This window comes from Siphateles boraxobius, unplaced genomic scaffold (genome assembly GCF_051911475.1).
Source record: "Siphateles boraxobius isolate OS27281-9 unplaced genomic scaffold, OSU_SipBor_1 1, whole genome shotgun sequence".
NCBI lineage: Eukaryota > Metazoa > Chordata > Actinopteri > Cypriniformes > Leuciscidae > Siphateles > Siphateles boraxobius.
This window is the reverse complement of record NW_027508699.1, coordinates 15,981,091-16,007,527: the sequence shown is the minus strand read 5'-3', so window position 1 is coordinate 16,007,527 and position 26,437 is coordinate 15,981,091. Positions and strand designations below refer to the sequence as shown.

The following is a 26,437-nucleotide window of genomic DNA, read 5'->3' as shown; positions in this document are numbered from 1 at the left end:
TTAAAAACAAACAGCTAACAATTAAAATCAGCAAGTAAAATAATACAACATCATATGATTGATTGTATCAGCAGATAGACATTAGCCTCTGTTTTGGAATTAGGTCCTGCTATAGCACATTAGCGAATGGTCTGTAAACAACAGGAGAAAGTTTTAGTGCGTCCTGCTAGCCTCAGCATTTTGTACACACCATGCTGAGCTGTTAGCTCCCACATTTTTGCTCCTCTCATCGTATGTTTAGACAAGAGAGCCCAATCGCCATCCGTTGACTAGCACTCTGCATCTGCCTAAATATAGTCAGCTCTAAAGCTTCTTAGTGGGAGAACCCTCTTATAAGTTCCTTTCCTTGAATAGTAGCTGAGTATAGGCCACACAAATATACTTAAGTGAAAATCCCTTGCAGGTATTTAATTCTAAATGAGTAATTACTGGGTTGTCAGTGTGTCTTGGTCTGCAGGTGCATGCGTCTCAGTGGCTCATTCGCGCCTTGTCTTCAAAGCGAGTAGCACACAAACGCACTGACCACTGGCAGTAGCATCTTCTAGCCTGATAAAGCAGTGTGCGGAGCTTCCATTTCTCTTGGGCGAGTAACTTGACACAGCCGCCAAAATGTGTGACATGGGGGGACTTGATAATTTGGTGGCCAACACGGCCTACCTGAAAGCCCAAGGGGGTGATGACAAGGAGATGAAGAAACGTCGCCGAAGTCTGTCTCTGCCCAAGGCGGAACAATGTGCGGCACTGAGGACGAGTCTGGACATGGACTTCGAGTCCCTCTGTGAAAAGCAGCCTATAGGTAAGAAGATGTTCCGCCAGTACCTTGATCAAGGGGGGCCAGAGTGCTCCACTGCTGCAGAATTTATGGATGATCTGTACGATTGGGAATTGTCAGAGGCTGCTGCCAAAGACAAAGCCCGTACAAATATCATCAACAAGTTCTGCAAAGATGGTTCCAAGAGCTCCCTCACCTTCCTGACTGGAGATCTAGCAACCAAGTGCAAGGCGGTTACTGACAAAGATTTCGAGGAGGTGATGGCACAGGTGAAGGAGGTCACCAAAGAATACTTAAAAGGCAAACCGTTTACAGATTACCAGACAAGCCAATTCTTTGAAAAGTTTCTGCAGTGGAAAGAGTATGAGAAACAGCCAATCACAGACAAGTACTTCTACGAATTCAGGACACTCGGAAAGGGTGGATTCGGAGAGGTAGGTTCTATTCATGAAGTGCAACCTATTAGCATACATTTTAGATGATGGGTAGACGTCTCGAATCAAATATATTATGATGTAGTCTCTCAAACTTGACCATGTTGACGTTTACACTTTCAGGTGTGTGCAGTGCAGGTAAAGAACACTGGCCAGATGTACGCTTGCAAGAAGCTCTGCAAGAAGCGTCTCAAGAAGAAACATGGTGAGAAAATGGCCCTTCTGGAGAAAAAGATCTTGGAGAAGGTCAACAGCCTGTTCATTGTCACCCTGGCATATGCTTACGACACTAAAACCCATCTCTGCCTGGTCATGAGCTTGATGAATGGAGGTGATCTCAAGTATCACATCTATAACATTGGTGAGAAGGGTATCGAAATGGATCGAATCGTCTATTATACAGCTCAGATTTCAACTGGGATCCTGCAACTGCATGCCATGGACATTGTGTACCGTGACATGAAGCCGGAGAACGTGCTCTTAGATAGCCTGGGCCAGTGCCGTCTTTCAGATCTTGGTCTTGCTGTGGAGCTTCCTGAGGGAAAGACCATTACCCAAAAGGTGAGTTAATCATCTCTATGCTGTGATTAGTATGGGTAAAGGCATCGGATAGCAATTGTGTATGATGAGAATGGAAGTATGGAGAGTGGTTCTCAAACTTCTTCAGGAGGTGGATATATATACATATATATTATAATAAACAAGACTAGATTAGACTACACTATCAAAAATAAGACAAAAAAAAGAAAATAAATTAGACTGCTACTTTTAGCTAAAAAGCCTAAATAGACTATTCGCTAGCTAAGTTGGACCGAAGACTGACAAAAAACTTTGAGCTACATCATTGAAGTGAGAAAACAGCCAGTCAACATGTGGACCACTTGGATTCCAACTAGTGGTCCTCTGAGCACAGTTTGAGACCAAAGTTAAAATCTAAGTTTAGCAGTCTTTATATGCCACCTGGACTTTAAAGATTTTCAGTAACACTGTTAGCGACCTCGGATTGTTCGTCTTTTACACTGGATTACTGCTGTGTTAGCGTGGTGCTCTGTACCTACCTGCTATATAATTCCTGGTGATCTTCATCACCCTTATTACAGCTGCACCAGTAAACAGACCTAAAGACAGCATGCAAAAGCAATACAAGGATCAGTTAGCTGCTGTGTCCTTAACTGCACCCTTGGCTCATTGTCTTTTTTAACCTTTCAATTTGTGGGCCACAGATAATTGTGGTTTCTTGAAATGTATTTTAATTAATTAAATTGTATTTATTTTCCCTATTTATGTCAATATTTAGTCCACAATATTCTCTGCATTGAAACTCTCCTATTGCTTCCAACTAAACTATGCTAAAAATGGTTCTATGACACAACAATTCGACTTCAGAAGGCCCACAAGTGCTTCACCTCTACCCAAAATCACGCCTGGGTCTCAATCTCATGCCAATAAAGTGTTATACAAAATAACCTGAAATCTTTTGCTATTGTGATGTTTATTAACATAGTGATGCATCAGCATCAGTGATGGCAAAAGGACAATACACCATTAGCAACTGGGAAGCTTCTGTAAATCCAAACATCAGGAGCATTTTTACCATTGAATTATATGAGACAGTGAGTTTTTTTGTCACAGCGGGGATTTGCGGAAGTAAACTGAAAGCTTGTTCAAGAAATTATGCCATAGGTAACAAAAATCTGAACGATTAAATTTCCAAATAAAATGTTCAGTTAATCGAACCTTTAACCTATTTCCATAGTTTAAAGGCATTTTAGAAAGTGGTTATCTAAACGTTGTTAAGACAGTTTACATTTGCAAAGATACATTGTCGATGATAAATATTATAATGAGGAATATACTAACTTCATTATGTCTTTCCTGAAGTTTGACCTTTGTTTTGTTTTTGTTTATTGCTTGTGGTAGTGTAAACCACCCATTCATATTTTTCTCACTCACATTTGTGGACAAAAAGAGGTTGCATACTCAGTGCTGCCCCTCATGATGACTTGTTCATTTTTAATGTCAAATGTCAAAATGAACAAACTCTAATGCAGTGAGCCTAAGCTTATTATCCAGTGCCCTTCTTGAGTCCTCAGTGCAGGTTGAAGCCCAAGCTGAACCCCCGGGGGTTTGGCTGGCTTTACACTCCTGATCCTCTTAGGGAGAATTACACAAATCTGTCTTTGATCAGACAGCCAAAGGCAGAGGGAGGGGGATGCATTTTATTTTTGTTTTATATTTTGACTATTGACTCTGTGGTTATCACTATAAGACCTTGTGGTTATCACTGCTCTTTGCAGTCATTTATGTCTTTAATGATCATTTATTTGACTGTTATTAGAACTTTTATCTTCTGGAGGTTGTACAAGTTTAAAGCCATGGCCCAGCAGTTTGATTTATGTAACTACACTATATGCACAAACTATATATTCAGTGGTCTCAAGGTCTCAGTCATTCTAGCTTAGGTAAACTGATTATGTTAACCTAGCACAATAATCTTTCCATGTAATCTTTACATTTTAGCTTGACTGCGACTAACCCTGTCAATTACTATGTCTTGTTATAGTTCTTTGCATTTCAGGAGGGCTTTCCACTTGGACTAAGCCATACGAATTACCAGTGTCTTAAGAATACAACACAGTTTCTACTTAGCATTACTCTAGGCTAAAACATGATTATTTAGCCAAAAAAACTCTATTGGGCCGATCTTAGTTTTTTAATATGATTGATTTGTAATAATTATTGTGGTTTAAAACCCATTAAAGGGGGCCATAGTGATCAGTCTAAGAGCCATGCAAGGTAAACTGAAGAGTTACAGTTGCTCTGTTGTTGAATTAGCCATATAGCTATTAATGAATGACTCTAGGTGAAAGCATGTCTGTACGCAAAAGGTGCACATATCCATTTGAACCCAAGAATGGTTGTCTTTATATAAGTCCACTTCATCACAGTGGATCGGCACATGACACCTGACAGGTAGTAGAGGATTAAGATTAAGCTTCCTCTTTCTGGCAGAGAGAGGAAGTGAGGTACGAGCAATAGATAGGTTAATACTTACATAAAATGTTCTACTACTACAGTCCTTAATCTAATGAACAAACTACACAAACCCTAATGGCAAAACATTGCTACACAAACGCCCACACTTTCATAAAAAGGAAACATTTAGCATCTTATCTAACCAGTTTCCACACAAGAAATAAAAATATTAAAGTTCCAGTCTCTTTTCACAGGCTGGAACGGGTGCATATATGGCACCTGAAATCCTCACTGATATCCCATACAGGACATCAGTGGACTGGTGGGCCCTGGGCTGCAGTATCTATGAAATGGTGGCTGGCTACACCCCCTTCAAAGGCCCTGATGCCAAGAAGGAGAAAGTGGAGAAGGAGGAGGTACAGAGGCGCATCATCAATGAGGAACCCAAGTTTGAGCACAAGAACTTTGACGCTGCCACTATAGACATCATCAAGCAGTTTCTCAAGAAAAAGATTGATGAACGTCTTGGCTGCAAGTAAGTCCTTCTATTTCTCTTAACCTCCTGATTCTTCAGTGTGATCAGAGGTGTTAAAGCAGGATTTTTGGACCCTAACCTGTATGAAATATGTCATCACAAGGGTAGGACTTCATTAGTATCCTATCAGTCAAAGCTATTGTAGCAAATTTGTATGACTTGGCGAAGATGATTATCTAGTTTTTTTTTAGAATAAAATCCTATATGGTCAACATACTGGATAATTTGGGCCAAGTGTAATAATGACCAAAAGCTTTTATTTGTCTTGAACATGAAGGCAATATTGTGAAAGGCATCAAACGCAATTTCCGACGTGGTCAGGATGTATAATTGTTATTTATACTATTTTCACAGGGGTGATGATCCAAGGAAACACGAGTGGTTCAAGTCCATCAACTTTGCTCGCTTGGAGGCCGGCCTTATCGATCCACCCTGGGTGCCCAAACCCAATGTTGTCTATGCAAAGGATACAGGTGATATTGCTGAGTTCTCTGAAATCAAGGGTATTGAGTTTGATGCGAAGGATGATATATTCTTCAAGGAGTTTAGCACAGGTGCTGTGCCCATTGCCTGGCAACAGGAGATGATTGACACAGGACTCTTTGATGAGCTCAATGACCCCAACCGGAAAGAATCAGCCGGTGGTTCAGATGATGATAAGAAATCAGGCACTTGCACACTTCTGTGAGGGACCAATCCAACCACCCAGCCCACTATTTACCAACATATGCTTTCAGTGGCATTACTATTATGATTGAAACTGTGCTCTGTGTCGAAGAAGAGTGAAGCGTGATTGGAAAGAGATGGGACGTTAGTCCAATGTAGCATAGAAGGACACATCATCTGCACAGAAACATGGTCTGAGAATCACTCTAGACCATCCATGATGTGGTGGACTGAGCTTTGGACCAGTCAGGACAGTTCTTCCCAGGAGTTCCTTTATGTCTCGTGAAGTAGTCAGCCTCCTATCCAACAGGGGGCGCAAGTAAAAGTACTATTCCCTATTGAGAAGATGCTAGAAGAGTAGAGGACTACAGGCTGCACCTAAAGAGACTTTAAGATTATTATGTAACTATAGCGACTCAATGTAATCGACAGCAGTTTGTGATCAGAAGGTAGAGATGTGTGGATAACAAAAAAAGAGTCATCCTCAAGAAGCAGTGGCTTGCGTTCCAAACATCTCCTGCCTTGCCAAATCACAATTTATTTGTGGATAAGTTCACGATGTACTAGTACACAATTGGCATCTACTGGATGCACACCATAAGAGAGGCTACTGAAGACCGGGCCCAGACGGAATCTGCGGAACACTATCTCAGAATTCAGAATTGGAATGTACTACAATTAAATAAGACAAAATTTGTTCATCCATCCATCCATTTTCCAAACTGCTTGTCGTGTATAGGATTGCGGGGATGCTGGAACCTGTTCCAGCGTCTTAAACCATAGACAGGGAAACATCCTGGATAGATGGCTAGTCCATCCCAGATTAGCCAAAATATTTAACAAAATAAATGTGAAGGGAGCATACATTTTGTGAACGATCGACATTCCATTCCATGCACACAGATTCCGTGTGGGCCTGCCTGTGACACAGGTAAACAGCTACATGCTAACAAAAGTGCATATGAATGAATTGTTTAATTGTCCAACAGAGCTCAAATCATCTCTGTTGTAGAAAATCTTGCATGAATTGTTAACTCATGCTTGTGATCTCTGATAGCAGGGCATTTCTGATTTCACACCTAGATTTTGAAAGGATATGTGTATAAATATGTACATATAAATATGAATAAATCAATATAAATGAATAGCTCTGAAATGAAATGAAATCAGAGCTTGATTATTTAGCATTTAAAGGTAACAATTCCTTTTGTGTTTTGTTACTTCTTTACCTCTGATATGATATGATGGGATAGATGTAGGCTACACAGCAGACAACCTTCCTTTACAGGAAAGTTCAGCTGAAAGAGTTCAATCCTCAAGGGCGCAAAGAGAGAGAGAGAGAGAGATCACTTTGGCACTGATACGTCTGCTCAATCCTCACTAGTTGAGCTAAGTAACCAAGCAAGGTGCAGCTTGTGACCCCCTTACAGTCTTCATTTGTGTTGCTTTTATAATGCTGAGCAAGAGCAAAAGAAACCTGGTTTCTGTAAAAATAACAGTAAGTGACATAAAATGTACCAAACTACCTGTCTTCAAATGAATTATTTGTTCTTTGTCTTTGCCAGTGTTGAGTTTTTACTTTGTGTCAGTTAAGTAATAATGGTTAAATTTAATTGTATATAAGGTTTAAGAATGATTCTATATAGAATTGTCAGATATTCGAAATGGGTCAATAAAATGTCTCTTTCTTTTACAGATTTATTTCTGAGCTTTTTCCCCTCATAATGCGGGTGCTTGGCGCTAATCAGTAAACCTACTATCTTGGCACTGATCAAATCACTAAATTTAAATGAAGAGTCACAGTTCACTTGCAGAGGTTAGTCGTCCATTATTTCAGGTTTAAATGTTTCCTTGTTTTTACTCATACATGTTCCTGAGATAACTAAATCTTAAAATTAATCTCACATAATGCTTGGTAGAAATCTAACCGCACGTTGGTGCACGTAAAAAAAACACTGCAAGAGTCAAAACCTAAAAATATTCCCCAGATTAAGGAGTCAAATCACAAAGTTCTGGGCTGAATTCAGTACACCACACTTATCCTGTAAAGCGATAATCTGGTTTACACTCGCGTACTTAAATCAACCTCTAATCCTTGCAACCTCCAGTCTGATTTGCTGAACCAAGATGACTCGCACTCACCAGACTCTCACCAATTTATGATCTCCGTTGAGATCAATTGCAGTCTGGTTCAGAACACATGAAGGGGTCTTCCTGCATTCAAAGACTATTACATCACTCCTGAGCTTTATTAGGCAATGTACAAGTAGAGATGGTGTGCATAATACAGGTAAGATGTGCTCTGTTTATGACTGAGAATACACAAGTAAGTTAGAAGGTGGAATTCGCCTGGTGGCAAAGCTAAAGACCCTGTTAAGCCAAACAGACCCCCCTCCTCCTTATCCACTAATGCTGAAAATGAGCTTATGTGTGAAATAAGAGTTAGTGAGAGTGTCAGGCAAAAGTGATCTCATTTTTTTCTGACCAGCTATTAAAACGCAAAATTAAGCAGTAATAATAATAATAACAATAAATGTTATATTTGTCTTAAATTAACATGGTGACTAGTTTTTCTTCTTCTTCCATGGACCCCCTTGTGGCCCCAGTTTAAAGTATCCTGGCCTAACAAATGACTTGACTATAAGTTTCCCACAAATACTATAAATGCAAAAGCTGGACATTCAAAAGTGTATCTTATACTTTCACAAGTGACTTTGCTACATTGGCTAGCTTAAAAGACCAACTATGTACATGTACAGACTGAAGCAGATTCTCGTTGCTGTGACTAAATGTGGTCAACTAATCAGTTGACGCAGACCGCTGATTTATTGATAGGTGCTGGCAGGAATAGACAGTGCTATGTTTTGTTGAGCACTGTGACATGGTTAAGTTAAACAAATACGACATCTGGCACCGTATGCATGTTTCAGTGCAGTAAGATAACGAGTTCAATGTAAATACAATCATGCTTGTATATTTCAAACAAATTGCTGTTTAGCACAATTGTTGTCATTTTGAAGAAAGAAAAAGACAGGTTTATGTAACTATTTTTTTGTTAAAGACCTCTGTTAGACAACACTGTCTTAACGCCATCATGTGGTACATTCAGGATATAACAGACCATCTACAACCACTACTTTCATGTGTTTTCTTTTTATTTGTCAAAATAGCATTTTTTTTACCAAGGTGTTAAATGGCTCTTAAGGCATCTGCATGAATGAGGATCCATGCAGAGGTTACGAATATCATTTAGGTTAAAAATTTGGCTCCTTCCGTATTTCATATTTCAAAAATGTGTCAAATAATACCACTTTTTCAACAATTCTTACAGCAATATGACAATACGATCATTAAATATATTCATACAGAGCAACACAAACACAAAAAAACACCAACCAAGGATTAAGACTAACCCGTCTCATCAAGTACAATGTAAACAAAATCCCTTTAAGGGTACAACGTAATGATGTTAAAGAATTCAAAACATCTAGGGAATGCAAGGCCCAGGGTTAAAATACAATTAAACGTTCAGAGACGCTCACGTCTTCAGCAGGAGGAGGTGCTTGGCAGGAGACTAAACATGGGGATTCATTAACAAAAATCAATCAGTCATGCCAGTCTGTGGAGTGTTAAAATAGGTCCTTTCGACCTGCTGAGGACCAGCAGGACGTAAATGGGAGAGACAGCAGGGGGTAAAGTAGTGCAAGTACCCCTTTATTGCTTTATTCAGTCACCAGGACCCGAAAGGTGACGCGGCCAAGAAACTTGTCACGCTCGTCGTTGTTCTTGAGGTTGGAGCCCTCTACCTTGCACTCTACAATCAGCTCAGAGTTATAGTCTTCCTTCTTAAGCAACAGCTTTACAGCAACCAGAGGCTGAACGTAACCCTTCTATTGAGGATCAGAGACAGAAAAACAGAGGTGAAATAATGTGCACTTCACTACACACACACAATCAAATTAAGATCTAATACAATATTTTCTGAAAGAAATGTCATTATAACATAATTTAGAGTACCATCGTACTTGTCCATCATTTTTTCTTTAAAAAAAGACGAGGTTAGGGTAAGACGTTAAAGGGTTAGTTCACCCAAAAAGGAAATTTCTGTCATTTATTACTTACCCTCATGTCGTCCCAAACCCATAAGACCTTTGTTCATCTTCGGAACACAAATCTTTTTGATGAAAAGCGTTCTGAACTCCCTATAGACTCCAACGTTATTACCACTTTCAAGGCCCAGGAAAGTAGTAAAGACATTGTTAAAATAGTCCATGTGACTACAGTGGTTCAACCTTAATTTTATGAAGTGATGAGAATACTATTTTAACGATGTCTTTACTACCTTTCTGGGCCTTGACAGTTGGTGGTTCAGAAACCAGGTTTAGGACAACATGATAGGGCCAATTTTTTGAGGATTTAAAAGCAGAAATGTGAAGGGTACTTTATAAAAGGAATTTTAAAAGGCATATTAAATCTTCTATTACAACTTCTATATTTGATTACTTCAGGGTTTATGGCATTTCATTGTAGCAATAAAGTTGTAAAATTGGATACACAGAAAACGCGTTTTCTTTTCACACAAAAATCATGTTAACACATTGTTTTGTTATGTTATAACTATACAAATTAAATATTTTAACATTTATGAATTGACCCCATTCACTTCCACTGTATGTCTCACTGTAATCCATACTTTAACCTTCTTTTTAAATTTTTTTTTAGAAAAGGACAGACAAGTGGATTTGTTTTAGTGGTATTCAACATTATGCTACAAATACTGTTGATTGAGCTTAGCTTGTATTGAACCTGGAATATTCCTTTAAGCATGTGCTGAGCGCCATACTTACATGTGTCTTTTTCCCATAGTAAGGGAAGTACATCCTATCAATAGTCCCCTCATGGGGGAAATACTGCATCTGAAGAGGTTTCTCACTCTGAAGAGAAGCAAGAAAATACCGTCAGACAACAGAAGACAAGAGACTGTCACTGGGTGAGAGTGGATGATGCCATTCAATGTACACAAAAATGGCTAAACATTAAGCTTTTAAATTGTCTTAACCACAAATTATTAGTCAAGAAATTAGAAAAAAAATAAGTAAATGCACTACTTAAAAAAACATTGCTGTCTCAGAAAAACAAAGACAATTACGTTTTTGGCAGAATATGGGAAGTTGTGTGTGTCGAATGACACACGAATTACTATGACACACGAGTTGCTCCAGAGCGGTGTCTTCGAAAATCTGCTAAGAATTATAATAATAAATGCATCTCTACCCCAGTGAAGAATGGAGGAAGCCTTTTTAGCGGCAGGTATTGGTGAGCTACTTCAATGTGAAAATTTATTTAATGCTTTGGAATACAGGAGAATATTGCAGAATGGCTTGCTTCCCACAAATGAAAAGTTGCTATCTAAAGAGGAATGATCAGATTTTATTTTGAACAAGCTCATGTTTTGGCCTGGTCAGAGTCCAGATATGAACCGTAGTGAATGTGATTTGGTCTCACATTAAACTCAGTAGAACTGGGAGACATTTTTCAACTACTCATGAGCTGTTTGAACAACACGGACTCTTCTTCCTGTAAAAGCTGTCTGCAAGTTTACCCACACGGCTTAAACATTTAAAGAAAACAAAGGGGAAGGCTATTCCATGCTGAGTTACTTTATCTACAGTATTTGTGCAATACTTGTTGATTTCCTGACCAGTGATTTGTGATTAAAATGGTTAAGACCATTAAAAGGCCACTAAATAGTTTGCCATTTTTAGCTTTGCATCAGTAATATAAATCATCCATTTGACATATACAGCAGATGCAGCGTAATAACACATTTGAATGCAGTGCATAATTAATCCCAGCAGAAGAAGCAGACTCCTGCTTTGGAGAAAATAAGCGCTGAAAGACATGCTGCTGCGTTGCCATGCTAAATAAATTACAATTTGCCCCAGTATTAGGCATCCATCTTGATCAAGTAGCATTAGCAACTCATCTAAGAAAATATTCAAATGATAACGACTGTGAGAATGGTCAATTAATTGATTCTGATTAGGGATGCGTGAGATGTCAGCCGATATTACAGATTTTTAATTGTGCACATCATTTTCTCTATTTTAACATGTAGCTTACCTTTGCCACCATCTAACACACACTAAAGTTAATCTTTAAATCACTAATAAAACAGTTCCCTAAATTCACCTGTAACATTTAAAATGATTGATCTTAGTTTTTATTGGTTTATTTACAGTTAATTTTAGATAATATTTAACATATCGGCGCATCCCTAATTCTGACAAGATGTTATTTCTATGTTAAAGCTTGCAGAAATTCTGGAGTAAGGAATGACAACATATACATAAGAGACATGCTCAATCACATCGGTAGAAAACGACCGGGTGAATGAGAGAGACCATATACAGTACATATACATATATAGTGATCTTACCCATCACTTTACTAAAGGAGTTCAACTGGCAGCATGCAATTGAGACATGAGAAAAAAAAGAAAAAGAAACACACACTTGAGAGAGGATGGACTAACAATTAAGAAATTCAAACAGGAGACACAACAACATATAAATCAAACCTTAAAGCTGAAATCCATAAGAAAACTGCAGAAAACACTGACAATTACAAACACCCAAGAGGTCCTGTCGTAGAGCTGTATGGGGACCAATCAGACCTCTGCTTTGCTGACATCATACGCTATCATTGGTCACGTGATTTTTACCTTCATTATAGCTTGGTGTGACTGAACCAAAATGATTAAAGATTAAGGAAAATGATTGGGGTGATGAGAAAGAAATTGTGTGACCAAGACTTAACAGGGAGGTCATTTGCAGGTTAAGTATGGACCTCTTTTAGTTCTTTAACTGTGATTGCACTGAGAAACAGCCAGTATGGGACCTTAATATCTTTGGACAAGGTTTATGTTGAAGCATTTGTGCTTTTTAAGTTCCATTTTCAAAATTTCTCTTTTAAATTGCAGCTTTAATCCACAAAAAACACCACAGATACAAACTTGAACATTTATGATCTTGTATGGTCTACTATTTCTTAATATCAGAAATGTAAATTCAATTTTTTAATCTACTTCCATATTAAACAGGTTTACAACTGTTACCTTTGATGTGCAGTTGATGTACGGATCTCCAGACGGCTTAAGACCAATGACCTGAGGGTTAAGAATAATACAATATCAGCCTGATTCACCCTCAGTCAGTAAGTAGATATGAATACCTAGCCAATTTGATAATGCATTATTCAGTTGGAATTAAATGTTTTCTATTCACCACTATTCAAATCTTTGGGGTTTATTATTTGTGAAAGATCTATTTCAATGCATTTTAAAATGTAATGTATTGCAGTGATGGCAAAGCTGAATTTTCAGCAGCCATTACTCCAGACTTTCTTTCTTTCTTTAAGATGTTTAAGATTCATTGTTTCTAAAAACCTTATAACTGAATTTGGATTTACTTGGATAAAAACCTTTTTAAAAGTATCAACAGATTAAAACAAGTTCCTCAAATGGGTAGAAGTATTACAGTCCAGTAAAATGTGTTTAATAGACACTGGATTCTGACAAGATGAACACTTGATGAACAAAGAACAAACAAATAATTTTCTCCTGATAGTAAACATTGCGAGTTTCCCGTGTCAATGACTTGATCCCAGTGATTATTATAAGGGAAATAGATGTCTTGTCCCAACATCAAGATTTATTTCATGTAAATATTTATTTAAGCACTGATGCAATTAATGTTGCTTTCAGGTCTGTGAATAGAGCATTTTACTGGTTATGTAGATTACCAGAGATTCAATCAAATATAAAAATTCTTTGATTCAAGAGATGACAATTTGATTAAAATCATCACAATTGTTGGCTGATCGGTTTTTATAGATTCCAATGTGTCATGATTCCCGTCTTGTGTTCCCCAGGTCTTGTGTGGACCTTTATGTTATTTCCTGTTCTGCGGCATGTTTTTTAGTCCTTTGTATTTATATTTTTGTTGATTAGTTCTTTGATTGTTCCCAGGTGTGTCTTATTTGCCAATTACCCCTTGTGTATTTTAGGGTCCATTTACAAAACAACGATATGCTTAAAAAGGAAAAGTTTTTCTTTTGAGTTTTCCTCGTACTACAGACAACACCATTGTCTTTCAAAAACCTGCACTTTGAAACCCGTTTTCAAAAGTTTTTGTTTTCAGGCACCCAAAACGCATAAAAAGTTTTAAGTTTTTAGTTGGAAACTGTGTCGTGTAAACAACAACTAAATCCCAGTGTTTCTCATGTTCCGAGTGGCCGGTATCCCAGTTGGTGCAGAGCTTCCAAGTCTGATAGTCCGGAGTCTGGTGGTCCCAGCGCACCCGAGTCCGGAGGTCCTACCACCATCGGCTGCGTTTCCTGTAATGGCAGTCGCCATCTTATGTGTTTGGCCATACACACATCTACGTTCGTAACCTCTCTGTTACAGTTACTGTTACTGCTCTGCCATGGTGGGTTCCAGTTCCACCAACTCAGCCTGGTCCGCCCTAGCCTCCTGCCCTGCCCTGCCGCCTCCGCCCTGGCTCTGACACTCCACAATCTCCAATTCCATCACACTGGCCCTCCAACATCATTTGTTGCAAAAGCTACTGCCACTTGATTTCCAAATTTAGATCCAACTGTGTATATTGGGATATGTTGTGGGAACATTGCTTTTATATCCAGAAATTGCTTGTGATAATCATTTGGATGAGTTTTTGATTTCTGGTTTCTTGCTAAATCCAGATGGATTTTGGGCTTTTTGCAATCCCTTTCCTACCCTCGATGGGGCCGCTGCCCTTGGGTACACTGGGGTTCCCCCGGCTGAACGCTCTGTTGCGATGCTATGTGTCCTCAGAGTGCTTCTTCTCGGCGCAATCCTAAGCACCCGCCCGTGGCCTGTAGTTTTTCGTCTACGCTTGTGGCGAGATCCTATAGTGCCACGGGACTGGCAGCCGCCTCTCTGCATGCCATGCTCATTCTGCTGGTCCACCTGACCCAGATGCTCATGGACCTGCACGAGGGCGGGACTGACCCAGGGCTCTTCACTGAGCTGCGCGCCGTCACTGACCTTGCTCTCCGAGCGACGAAAGTGGCCGTACGCTCCCTGGGTCAGGTGATGCTCACCATTCTGTGGCTGAACCTGTCTGATGTGCTGGATGTCGCGCGGACCCGTCTGTCCGACATTCCCATATCCCAGGTCGGCCTCTCCGGCGGTGCGGTTGAGGGCTTGACCAACAGCTCTCAGCCGCTCATGAGCAGACTGGCGTTGATTCCGTCCCGACGGCCCCGCCGTCCGCCCAGGTCCCTCGGTCTGCCCACCGCCGAAGGCGCCCTCCCGCGGCTCCCACCCCGCCCGTTCACCCGGGCCGGCTCTGGGGGCCGCGGGCGGACGCCACAGCCCCTCTCCAGCCCCGCCCCCCACTACACGCCGGGTTAAGCGGTGCTCCTGAGACGGGCTCCTCGGGGATGGAGCAGACTGAGGTTGACTCTGTCCCGACGGCCCCGCCGTCCGCTCAGGTCCCTCGGTCTGCCCACCGCCGTGGGCGCCCCCCGCGGCTCCCACCCCGCCCGCTCAGCCGGGCCGGCTCTGGAGGCCGCGGTCGGACGCCAAAACAGTCCTCTCCAGCCCCGCCCCCCACTACACGCCGGGTTAAGCGGCGCTCTTGGGATGGGCTCCTCAGAGATGGGACTCAGTTCTTTCCAGGAGCTGGTAGCAGGACCACTCCTTTCCCCGGGTGAGGGCCGGGGAAGAATCCTTATTCTCCAAAGAACTGACTCTCCCGTCTCTGAGCACAGAGAGTTCGGACGTCACAGAGCGCCGCCCACATGCCGTGCTCTCCTCGTCCCCCTCTGTCCCGGAGGTGGTTTACACGGCGTGCCGTCCACGACCGCTTCGCCCCTGTCCCCCTCTGTCGCCAGACCCTTGACAGAGCAGGCCCCCGTGGAACGCTGGTCCTTCCCTGGCCTCCTCTGTCAGGGTGCGGTTTTAACCTTGCCCCCACTCCGGGCCGCTATGCCGTCCACGTCTGGGCCGGTCATTCCGCTTCGCTGCACCACCGGGGGGACGTCTGTGGTTCTCGACGCCGCTGGCACAGTTGGGAGCCTGCCTAGAGCTTCCCTATCTGTTCCGCTGGGTCGCGCGAACCATCGGCTCGGCTATGCGATTCAGTTCGCACGGTCTCCTCCCCACTTCAGGGGAGTCCGCTCCACTTTGGTCGATGGCTATGCCCTATCATGAGAGCGGAGGTTGCTACCCTACTGGCGAAGGGTGCGATTGAGACTGTCCCTCCAGCCGAAAGGAGGTCCGGGTCTACAGCCCCTACCTCATTGTCCCGGAGAAGTCTGGTGGGTTACGGCCAATCCTGGTCCGAACCGCTCCCTTCACAGGCTGCCGTTCAAGATGCTCCTGGCCAAACGCATTTCTGGATGTGTGCGGCCACAGGATTGGTTTGCAGCGATCGACCTGAAGGACGCCTACTTTTATGTCTCCGTTCTCCCTCGTTTCAGAACATACCTACGGTTTACTGTCAGGGCGCGCGCATATCAGTACGCTGTTTTCCCATTCGGGCTAGCCCTGTCTCTTCGCGCCTTCACAAGGTTGTTGAGGCTGCCTTTGTTCCTCCATGGGAACACGGGGTTCGCATCCTGAACTATCTCGGTGACTGGCTGTCTTAAGCTCACTCCTGAGACCAGGTTTGCGAATACAGGGACCCAGTGCTCCGGCACCTAGCTCGTCTGGGCCTTCGGGTCAACCGGGGAAGGAGTAGACTTTGCCCCGTGCAGAGGAGCTCTTTTCTCGGTATGGACTTGGTCGCCTTCTCCACTCAGCCATTGCTGACTTGCCTGAGACTATCAAGCGCAAGAGTGCGGTTCCACTGAAGTTTCTTCAGAGGCTCCTGGGGCATATGGCATCTGCAGCCGCGGTTCGCCGCTCAGATTGCTTCATATGAGACCGCTTCAGCTTTGGCTCGATTAGTGTTCGATGTTTAGTGTAGTGTTTTGATGTTCGATTAGTGTCGTGCTTTCCTTCCTTCAAGATAGGCTGGAGCGAGGGCTGTCTCCCTCCACCCTGAAAGTCTATGTTGCCGCTATTGCCGCACACCATGACCCGGTCGAAGGTAAGTCTGTTGGAAGGCACGACCTGATCATCAGGTTCCTGAGAGGAGCGAGGAGACTGAATCCTCCTCGCCCTCCTCTCGTTCCCTCTTGGGACCTCTCAGTGGTTCTAACTGCCCTGCGGAGTGCTCCCTTTGAGCCGTTGCAATCAGTGGAGCTTAAGTTCCTGTCTACGAAGACAGCGCTGCTGGTTGCATTGGTCTCCATTAAGAGGGTGGGGGACCTGCACGCATTCTCCGTTGACGAAGCGTGCCTGGAATTTTGGCCGGCTTACTCTCACGTGATCCTGAGACCCCGGCCTGGATATGTGCCCGAGGTTCCTACCACTCCCTTCCGGGACCAGGTGGTGAACCTGCAAGCGCTGCCCCCGGAGGAGGCAGACCCAGCCTTGGCACTGCTCTGTCCAGTACGCGCCCTCCGCGCCTACGTAGACAGGACGCAGTGTTTCAGGACCTCAGACCAGCTCTTTGTCTGTTATGGTGGGAAGCTGAAGGGAAAGGCTCTCTCCAAGCAAAGGTTGTCTCACTGGATAGTGGACGCCATTGCCTTGGCATACCAGCAGCAAGGTCGACCGTGCCCCCTTGGTGTGACTGCCCACTCCACCCGGAGTGTGGCATCCTCTTGGGCTCTAGCGCATGGCGCCTCGCTAACAGACATCTGCAGAGCTGCAGGCTGGGCGACACCTAACACATTCGCCAGATTCTACAATCTCCGAGTGGAGCCAGTGTCCTCTCATGTACTCGCTTCAACCAGCTAGTACTGGACCCGCTCAGGTGTCTTCGCTTGCTCGCCATTCCACTCCACGGACTGGATACGTGCGATTTTCTCCTCAGGTGAGCTTCCCAGAAAAGCCCTGAGTTCCTCCAGCACTCCTGACGTTGGCGCCAGTGTCTATTGCCTGTGCGTCGGCTAGGTGCCTCCCGTGTGCATGGTCCCTCCCCTGAGCGACCTCCACATGTGTATTTCCACTGTAAGCCTCCCGAGCATGTGTCTTTCCCTTGGCAAGCCACCTTGCCACCCCTGGGGTTGAAATATTCCACCTGCGGCTGGACACCCCAGTGTTCTCCATGTCTCCTTCGGGTCACATGTGTATTCTCTAAGTCCCCCCCCTCTGGGTTGGCAGTAATTGCATATTTCCCCTAAATTTGGGATATGCTCCCCAGTGTACCTTGGTATTCCTGTGCTAAATAGGAGTCCTTCGTCCGTGCCAGTCTCACGACAGGGATCTCAGATTTACGCAGGGCACTGGAAGACAGCTGAGAAGGTGGCGTGATTAGACTGGTAACCCCATTCGTCGTCATCCGACGTAACTCGGAGTGACAACGAAAGGGAACGTCTCGGTTACGTATGTAACCCTCGTTCCCTGAGTAGGGAACGGAGACGTTACGTCTGCCTGCCACTTTCCGCTGTACCGCGGGGATCGCCTGAGCTCAGTCTTGGCTCCTCAGCGAAGAAACATATCTGCCTGTTGCCGGCGTCCTCCTTTTATACCCACGAGGTGGGGCGGAGTTACGTCATGCAAATTCCGCAGACCCATGGCATTTCTTTGCCATTGGCTCGTTTTGTAATACTCGAAGTCGATAGGTGTTCTAATCGAAACCCCATTCGTCGTCATCCGACGTAACGTCTCCGTTCCCTACTCAGGGAACGAGGGTTACATACGTAACCGAGACGTTTGTTCAACTACCATCATGGTACAGGCCCCAGGACTGTATTTTGTTTATCTTCAGTTGGATTTTTCACTCCCTAGTATTCATGTACTTGTTTCTGTAGCAAATGCATTACTCCAGTCTTCAGTGTCACATGATCATTCTAGTAATATGCTGATTTATATGCTGGCTCAAGAAAAATGTTTTCTTATTATTATTATTATAATTATTAATAATTAAAACAGTGGTGCTGCTTAATATTTTTGTGGAAACCGTGATACATTTATTTTCAGTATTCTTTAATGGATAGAAAGTACAAATGAACAGCATTCATATGAAACAGACTAAACTGTCTTTAAACTGTTTTTACTGTCACTTTTGAACAATTGAATGCATCCTTGCTGAATTAAAAATAATTAATTTCTTTACCGACCAGAAACTTTTGAATGGTAGTGCATATTAGGTTACTCACCCTATTCATCTTGACAATAAAACACGGCTGTCCTTTAGCATAGCCGAAAGTGGTGTCCTCTATCCCTGAGCAATGGTGGAGTAAACTCCTCTTAAACTGGCACACCTTCTTCAGAGGTTCCTCATCCTGCTCAGAGTACTGACCCGCCATACACAAGTCATTTTTGGCTTGCTCTGAGTCATTATACTCTGGAAACGGAAAACAGACAAATTATAAATAAATAAGACTATAGTATCCAAGTACTACGCAACCAGATGATTATTAAAAAAGCAGGGTTAGGGAAAGTGTAGAGCACTTACGATGCAGAAACGATTCTAGATGTAGAACGTACTGGCCATATTCAAGAGATTCTGATCTGTTAAAAACTATATTCAAAGAGTTTGGCCTGATAACCAACCCTGCGAAAAAGAAAAAGTTAGTTATATATTAAATATATTTACTTTTTTAAAGAGGGCCTTCTAAGATATTATATGTCTCAGGTGTCCCCAGAATGTGAAGTTTTCTGCTCAAAGTACCCCACAGATAATTTATTTTACATTTATTATTTTGTAAATGCCCATTTTTGAGTGGAAGGAATAACATACTGTTCTCGTGCATGTTTCTTTAAATGCAAATGAGCTGCTGCTCCTCACCCCGTTTTCCAGAAGAGGGCGAAGCCTGTACAGCTACAGATACTCTAACTAACAAAACATCTATTTGGTTTTGATTATCATTTCTATCATGCTCACACTAACGTGACATTGCAGTTCTTTATCATCATGAAAGTTTATTATCTGCATGCATTTTAAAGCCAATTCAGTCTAAACTTCAGATATGTGGTTTTCTGAGCGCACACAGAAAGCTGGATTTCAGACGGCGTGTCACGTGAATATTAAGTTCACATAAACAGTCATTTTTATTATCAAAGGGTGGTTGTGTACACAGTATTGACACACATTTATGTTCAAACACCATGTAAAAGTGAATTTTGCATAGTAGGTCCCTTTTAAATGATTTATAACTTTGAAATATGTAGCCACACAGTACAGCCTGATAATAAGAGCTGCAGACTGACAAACTCACCTGGGGATGCAACACGATCTTGATACTTTGGCGTGTCATCATTCAGCATCTGAAGCATCACCCACATAGTGAAGACAAACATGGCAGCCAAGAAGCCATAGAATACCAAGTAAAAGAGGAGGATGATGCCTGAAAGACAGTACCTTTGAAAATCATTTATTGCTAGGCAGAACTGAATTGATAAGACCCCTGTTAAAAAGATTTAAAAAATAGATATTTCATACATCTTTTATTGGAAAAAAAACATTTTATCAGACTTTGCTAATTGCCTTAGTTTTTTAAACAACTTAGATTTTATACATGTTTATAAAAATCAACTGTCAAGTTTACAATTTATATTAAATCAGCATATGAGAGTCAAATTGGATGACTACAGGGACTCATCTCAAGATCACGCATTTAACAGTTCATCTATTTCCAAAATTATGAAAAAGAGATCAGTCAAGAAAACAAAAATTATTGAAAATAATAAAATCATGAATGTCAGAATCAGAATGTGCATAAAAAATGTCCGTCAAAACCAACACGTTAAACTATGTTCATTAACCCGGTAAAGTTTTTTAATTGGATTGGGGTTTATCCTCTTTAGCATGCAAAGTATTTCACTCAGTTCCCTGATCATTTCGATTCAATTTCAGCGAGTGAAGTACAAATTTATTCTTCTGTGCACGTTTACGCCAATTACACCATACAAGCACCAAAGTAGCCAGAGCTACTTTTCTCTGAGTAGGAAAGTGATGTGACACGCACACCTATATTTGCAATTACTCACGAAATCCATTCATACACCCTAAAATATAAATGAGGATTATGCACGTTATCGTCTCTGACAGACAGCATGAAGCCACTCATGCTGCCATTTTCTCCCTCTTCTCGGAAAGCAATAACATCCGGTAGTGTGGGTTTTACTGGAAATAAGTGTACTCGCTGGACCTATCGCTGTTAATACTAACGTATATTGTGCACATTATTTTTTGACAGTCATTGATGTTGTGATATTCAAATGATGTGGATTTGAGAACAGATAGATTGTGTGGTAATAATTATGTATTTCTTAGCCAGCAAGTATTCAGTGAAGTGACTGATTACCGATGTTTTTAGTTCTAATATTCCAACCGACAGCGAGCCTAAGTTTTTGACGGATGACATAACGTGCGTAAGGGGTGAACTATGTTTGATTTTTGGGTAATTATAAAATACGCTAAAGATGTTCAAAATGCTTTTAACGTAGTTTTTTATAGTTTTTATGGAATTAAGTTTATTTATGTAACTCAGAGACTGACATGTCTGATTTGTCAAAATTGTTACATTCAGCTGATGCAAATTTATTGACTTTTGAAACTTTTTAACCAGGAAAGGAGTGGTTTTGATGCAGAAAGTTGTTTTATTGTCTCTTATAACAAAAATCTTTTATTTAAAATAGTGCTATCAAATCGATTAATCGATTCTAAAATTAAAGTTTGTTTATATAATATATGTGTGTGTGTATATATATATTATATATATGTGTGTGTGTGTAATAGTATATGTATATACCCACACAGACAGACACTATTATATATATATATATATATACACACACACACATACGTGTATTATAGTTTAACAAACTTTTATTTTATTTTAATCATTATCATGATTAATCAATTTGACAGCACTAATTTAAACACATGAAAAATGCAGATCCTGTTGTAAATAATAGTGAAAAATCCCTTTTTAAAATTGTTGTTTCATTACCCCTATGACGATTTTGACTCATTTATATTTTAGGGTGTATGAATGGATTTCGTGAGAAATTGCATATATAGGTCAGTTGCCTGTGCGTGTCACATCATTTTCCTTCTCAGAGAAAAGTAGCTCTGGCTACTGTGGTGCTTGTATGGTGTAAGTGGCGTAAATTTCCCACGGATCATTCAAAACAGCAAACCTCCAGGGAGACACCAGCTGTAAAAACAAAAGCTGTGTCCCAAGTCAAGAGGCTGCGTTAGAAGGCCAAATGTTTCACAGCAGAACGACAAAGGCTGTCCCAATTCAAAGGCTCCTTCAGATGCAGCCTTTAAAAGAGTGGATTAGTGATGTTCAGTTAGCGAATGAATCAGTCTTTTGAGACGGTTCTTTTTAGTGAACTGGTTGAACCAATTCACTAAACTGGACTGAACCATCTGAAACGGTTACACAATTAAAAGTTACTCAATCAAAACTCATTTTCAGACATGCCAGTCAGTCACTCTGACTCAAAATGAACCAATATCCAGGAGTGTATGTTCCTATGATACCTATTTTTGCCAACTCATTCAGCACTCCAGTTAGTCCATCAGTACACAGTACACGGCTGTTATGTTTATTTTAAAAAATGTATGTTTCTATTAAGTAACTATTTGGGGTGATTATCAGAAAAGAACATTTGGGATGCGAGTCTGTGCAGTTTACGTTGTAGAACAAAATGTCAAAGTGTCGTCAAGTTATGTTTCCCACAGGCTTTATTTAACTTGTATTCAACTTTTTTAATTTTAAATGATTTTAAAAGCCCATAGGAAAATCTTGAAAGAACCAGTGGCGAATTAGACTTCCGGGTTTTGAAGTCATCCCTGCACCACTTTATTGGGACCATAGACAGTAAAAGAAATGGACACAGCATCCCCTTGATTTCAACAGAGAAAAGTGAAGCCCATTAGAAGCACTCACTTCCTGATGGCTGAGTTTACTGCGCAGGCTCAAACTGAGCTTGACGACATAGATATGGCGTGAGCAACCTTTCTGACAGTTGTAAATCTTCTAGTAGCTGTGCCAAGACAAATCTGAATAACCTAATCTTGCAGAGACGGCGAGCGTGACTTGGAGCAACTTTTGGAAAGTATTCTGATTCATTATTTTGTCATTTTGACTCTATGCCTCCATGTCCCCCCAATTGCCCATAGACAGTAAAAGATTGCCTGCGAGCTTCTCCTTCTGTCTATACGGTAATTTCTCTACTGTGCGACAGAGAGTCGCGTGGTTATGACGCAATCATTAGCCTATTTTACAAAAACGGCTTCTACGGGGCCATAATGTAAGATACAAAGTAATGGAGCCTTTTATACATTGCCGTGTTTCTTTAGAAATAAATAATGGACAAATTAAGTCTTTGGACGCCTCAGATGTAAAGTTATTCGCTGTCAAAGTGACACCAAAATGAATGGGAGTCAATGGAATGCTAACAGCAGGTGATGGTCTGCTACAATGGCGGCCCCCAGGGAGCCCCCCCCCCAAAGCACGTGATGGGGCCCCTTCCACCAGCAGTGATGGCATGTATGAAAATCTGTTGTGTGCCTGCTGCTCATGTCTGTCTCTCCCACTTACATACAGTAATTGATTTAATGGCATAAATATTTGATTTTGCACGCAGTGAATTATCATTGCATTTGACGCATTCAATGTTATGATTAATAACCAGAGTTGGGTATAATAACGCGTTACATAGTAACTGTGTTACTGTATTCCAATTACTTTTCGTGATAACGCAGTAGGCTAATTTAACTCATTACATTTAAAATGTATGTTATTTGATTACAGTCACTGATGTCAATAAAATAAAGTTACTTGTGTATTGTTAAGAATTTTTTTTTTGTAAAATGCATTTCTAATCACGTTTGGCCGGCTGCGTCAGTTAATGAGCATGCGCTTTGATGAATTACCGGAGAACGCGCTTCATGAGGCACACACGCACACACACGCAACGTCTCTCGCTCTCTGCCGTGCGCGCGCTAGACGGTTTGGAGCACAGTCTCTTCTGTCTCGCATGCGCGCTCTTGCTCGCTCGCTCTAGATTCCGGGAGATTTTAACTAATATGTGGGCATCAGGGAGCCGCTATCAATATGCGGGAGAACTTCCGGGAGACTTGGGATGTCTGCAATATTAAATTACGGAAAGAACTGAGTTTCACTTTGTAGTGTATTCTTGTAGTTTTAATAGGTTTTCAAAGTAACTTGAAAGTAAAGTAATTAGTAATCTGATTACTTTTTACATTCAGTAATCAGTATGTAATCAAATTAAAATTTTAAAGTAATAATTCGTAATTTGTAGTGGATTACTTTGAGTAACTTACCCAACACTGTTAATAACATTAAATAGGCCTAGACTGTATAATGTAGGCTTATGTGTAGTGATTTTGATATAGGCTGTGAAGCCTAAATATAGCCTAGTTCTTTTTAGTCAGACTAAAATCCCAGCACCAATACATTTTATGAATTTGCAGGCAAACGTGCCGCTACATTAAAAGAACTTCAGAAAGTGTGTGAGCTGACCATTAACAGATCTGGTGGCCGGATCTGGTAACTATGTTTTTTTGTTTTTTTTGCAGAATAAAAATAATATAGTCAAATAATTATAAAAGTTGCCTCAGCAAAGATCTATTTTGTTAAAATCAGCCATTGGCACACTTCTGCTATAATGGTAACAGCGAGTCAAGGCTTGCGGGGCTGCCTATAGACTACTTTACAAATGGGCGATGGAAACAACTGTGACGTTATTTTTGGTATTTTAGCACTATTTTCTATGATCCTCTGTTTGTCTTTTTTAGCTATTTTATTTTTATCTTTAGTCAATTCAGTTTAGATCTAAAAAAGCAAAAAAGGCAAAGGCTAGGCTACTGGTAAATAAGCCTAGATGAATCTGCGACATATAGCCCATAATAGGATGGGGGGCCCCCGCATGGGCTGCGGGGGTGTCCCGTACGCCCAATCATTTTTTTTTGCCTGTAAAAAATCAAAGGTGTTATTCGAGCGCAAAAACGGAAAGATTCCCCACAGGCAAGGCGACGTCACGGCGCGCAGCGACGACTCTTTGATGTTACCGAGCGCTCTGACGTTGCCATTTAGGTCTAATCTTCAAAATGAACGAGAATGAATGGGTCATTATTTTGAATGACTGAAAGCGTCTAATCCCTGTAGGCTTTTAATCATTTAGACGTGCACTGGTATAATCAAGATAATCAGCTGAATTGACTAGGCATAATGGGCCTTAGGTCAATAAACAAGAGAAGGTTAATCACACTTCTCTCGTTAAGCAGTGAACACAGTATTGAGAGTTTCTGACGAGCTCTATTTTTAAGACAAGTTATTTAATCAGCGCACAAATGTTTTCGGTAGCTAGTTGCCGCTCTGATAAATAAACATACGTAGGTTAAAACCCACACTAGTCTGGAATAAAAAGCTTATAGCCACTGAGCCAGTGAATAATGACGTTTATTAGCATCAGTCTCCCGTTTTCGCTTCACAGTGAATTTTAAATGCGAAACACGGACAATCGTTTCGTTCCATTTTTAAACCTAAAAAAAATAACACCTTAAAAAATACCAGGCATTTATAAGAACTGCTGCCGCTCCTTAGTTTTGTAACATTTATTCGTAACATAATTTTGTAACAAATATTGATTCAGATTCCAAAATGTTAGGTCATTGAGGGTTTTACCCGAAAAGACGTGCTAGGGCGACCTGAAGATGTTGAGTAGCCTATTGAGCAACATTATTTACACTGTAGATCATTCGAAACGCAGAGAGATGAGAAGAAAATGCCACTGATGTCATCAGGGAACGAGTTGATGACATTAAGATGCCGGAATGCCCAAGATAACGATGCTTTCGTCATTTTCAGTGCACACTATTCTTCATTCATGACCCCTAGGGTTCTTCATGTTTAATAAGCCTTACAGTTTCCTTCTGTCATAAAAATCCGCCTATAATGCAAACTGCACATTTCATGAATGACGCCGTTAAGGTTTTTGTCAACTCACCCCAATTTCTACCAGTCCGACCGAAGAATTCTCCAGTTCTTGGATTGTATATCACGTCTTTCCAGTTACTCTCAGGCTCTTTTCCCTCCGCTGGTTTTTCGCTCTTTTTAGACATGCTTGTAATTTAGGGCAAATGATGAAAAAGACGCTGCGTGTGTGTGTGTGTGTGATGCAAGCTGTTTCGTGAGGCTGATGCTCTGGTGAAAGAGCGAAGAACCTCCGGCCTCTGACGTCTCCAAATGTTCCTGATTCTAAACTGGACCAACAGACCTGGACCGACAGCAGCACGTTATGTTGTGGGGGAGGGAACGAAGGGGCAGCTGTTTCGCGCATGCGTACACAGTGCAACCCTGGAATTGATTAATTGATTGTCAATTTTATACCGGAGAATCTTGATGATCATCGGCTTTATTGTATTATGATATGAGAAGGTCGTATCATGGTACTGAATTATTAGGTTACCATATTCATATCCCCTGCGTTTAGGCTACATATAATTAGGCTAGCCTACACAAGCCTACTCTTGATGTTACCATGGTGCATGTTCAAAAATATATATATAAATACAGTATTAGCCTATTAAGAACACCCATAATAATAATAATTATAAATGTAGGTGTTGGGATGTTTTTCATTTTAAATTGCCATTGCTGTGTGTTTAGTTTCTAATTTTAGTTTTCAGATAAGATTGGCACCAAATAAATGTTTACTCATGGGACTCATGAATGGCCCGCACTTCTGAGATGAAGAAATTCAACCAGTAACTCCAACTTGCAAGATAGATAACCTTTATGAATATGGTTTATAACAAGGGGGAAAGTTTTAAACACCTTTTAAAAACCAGTGTGCATGCATGTAAAGCTTTAGTCTTTTGTACGTTGCTGATAAGCGGATATTCACAACATGTAGACTGAGTACACCCTTACGAAAAAGAAGTATACTTCAAGTTCATTTTATGAGGTATA

General features: G+C 41.3%; 2 protein-coding genes across 2 annotated transcripts; one reads left to right on the top strand and one right to left on the bottom strand.

The window, feature by feature from the left end:
* Positions 1 to 421: 421 nt before the first annotated feature.
* On the top strand, positions 422 to 7,076 carry grk7a (G protein-coupled receptor kinase 7a). Its single transcript, XM_077224602.1, has 4 exons — positions 422 to 1,206; positions 1,330 to 1,767; positions 4,437 to 4,717; positions 5,072 to 7,076. Exons 1-4 carry the CDS (start codon positions 610 to 612, stop codon positions 5,403 to 5,405), a joined length of 1,650 nt encoding a protein of 549 aa, XP_077080717.1. The 5' UTR covers positions 422 to 609; the 3' UTR covers positions 5,406 to 7,076.
* A 1,441-nt stretch (positions 7,077 to 8,517) lies between these two features.
* Positions 8,518 to 25,766, bottom strand: atp1b3a (ATPase Na+/K+ transporting subunit beta 3a). The gene is made up of 7 exons (XM_077224708.1): positions 25,473 to 25,766; positions 19,703 to 19,831; positions 18,940 to 19,038; positions 18,641 to 18,828; positions 12,501 to 12,551; positions 10,231 to 10,317; positions 8,518 to 9,273 (listed from the first exon to the last, which is right to left on the bottom strand). The coding sequence occupies exons 1-7, from the start codon at positions 25,585 to 25,587 to the stop codon at positions 9,106 to 9,108; spliced, it is 837 nt and encodes a 278-aa protein (XP_077080823.1). The 5' UTR covers positions 25,588 to 25,766; the 3' UTR covers positions 8,518 to 9,105.
* Positions 25,767 to 26,437: the final 671 nt, after the last annotated feature.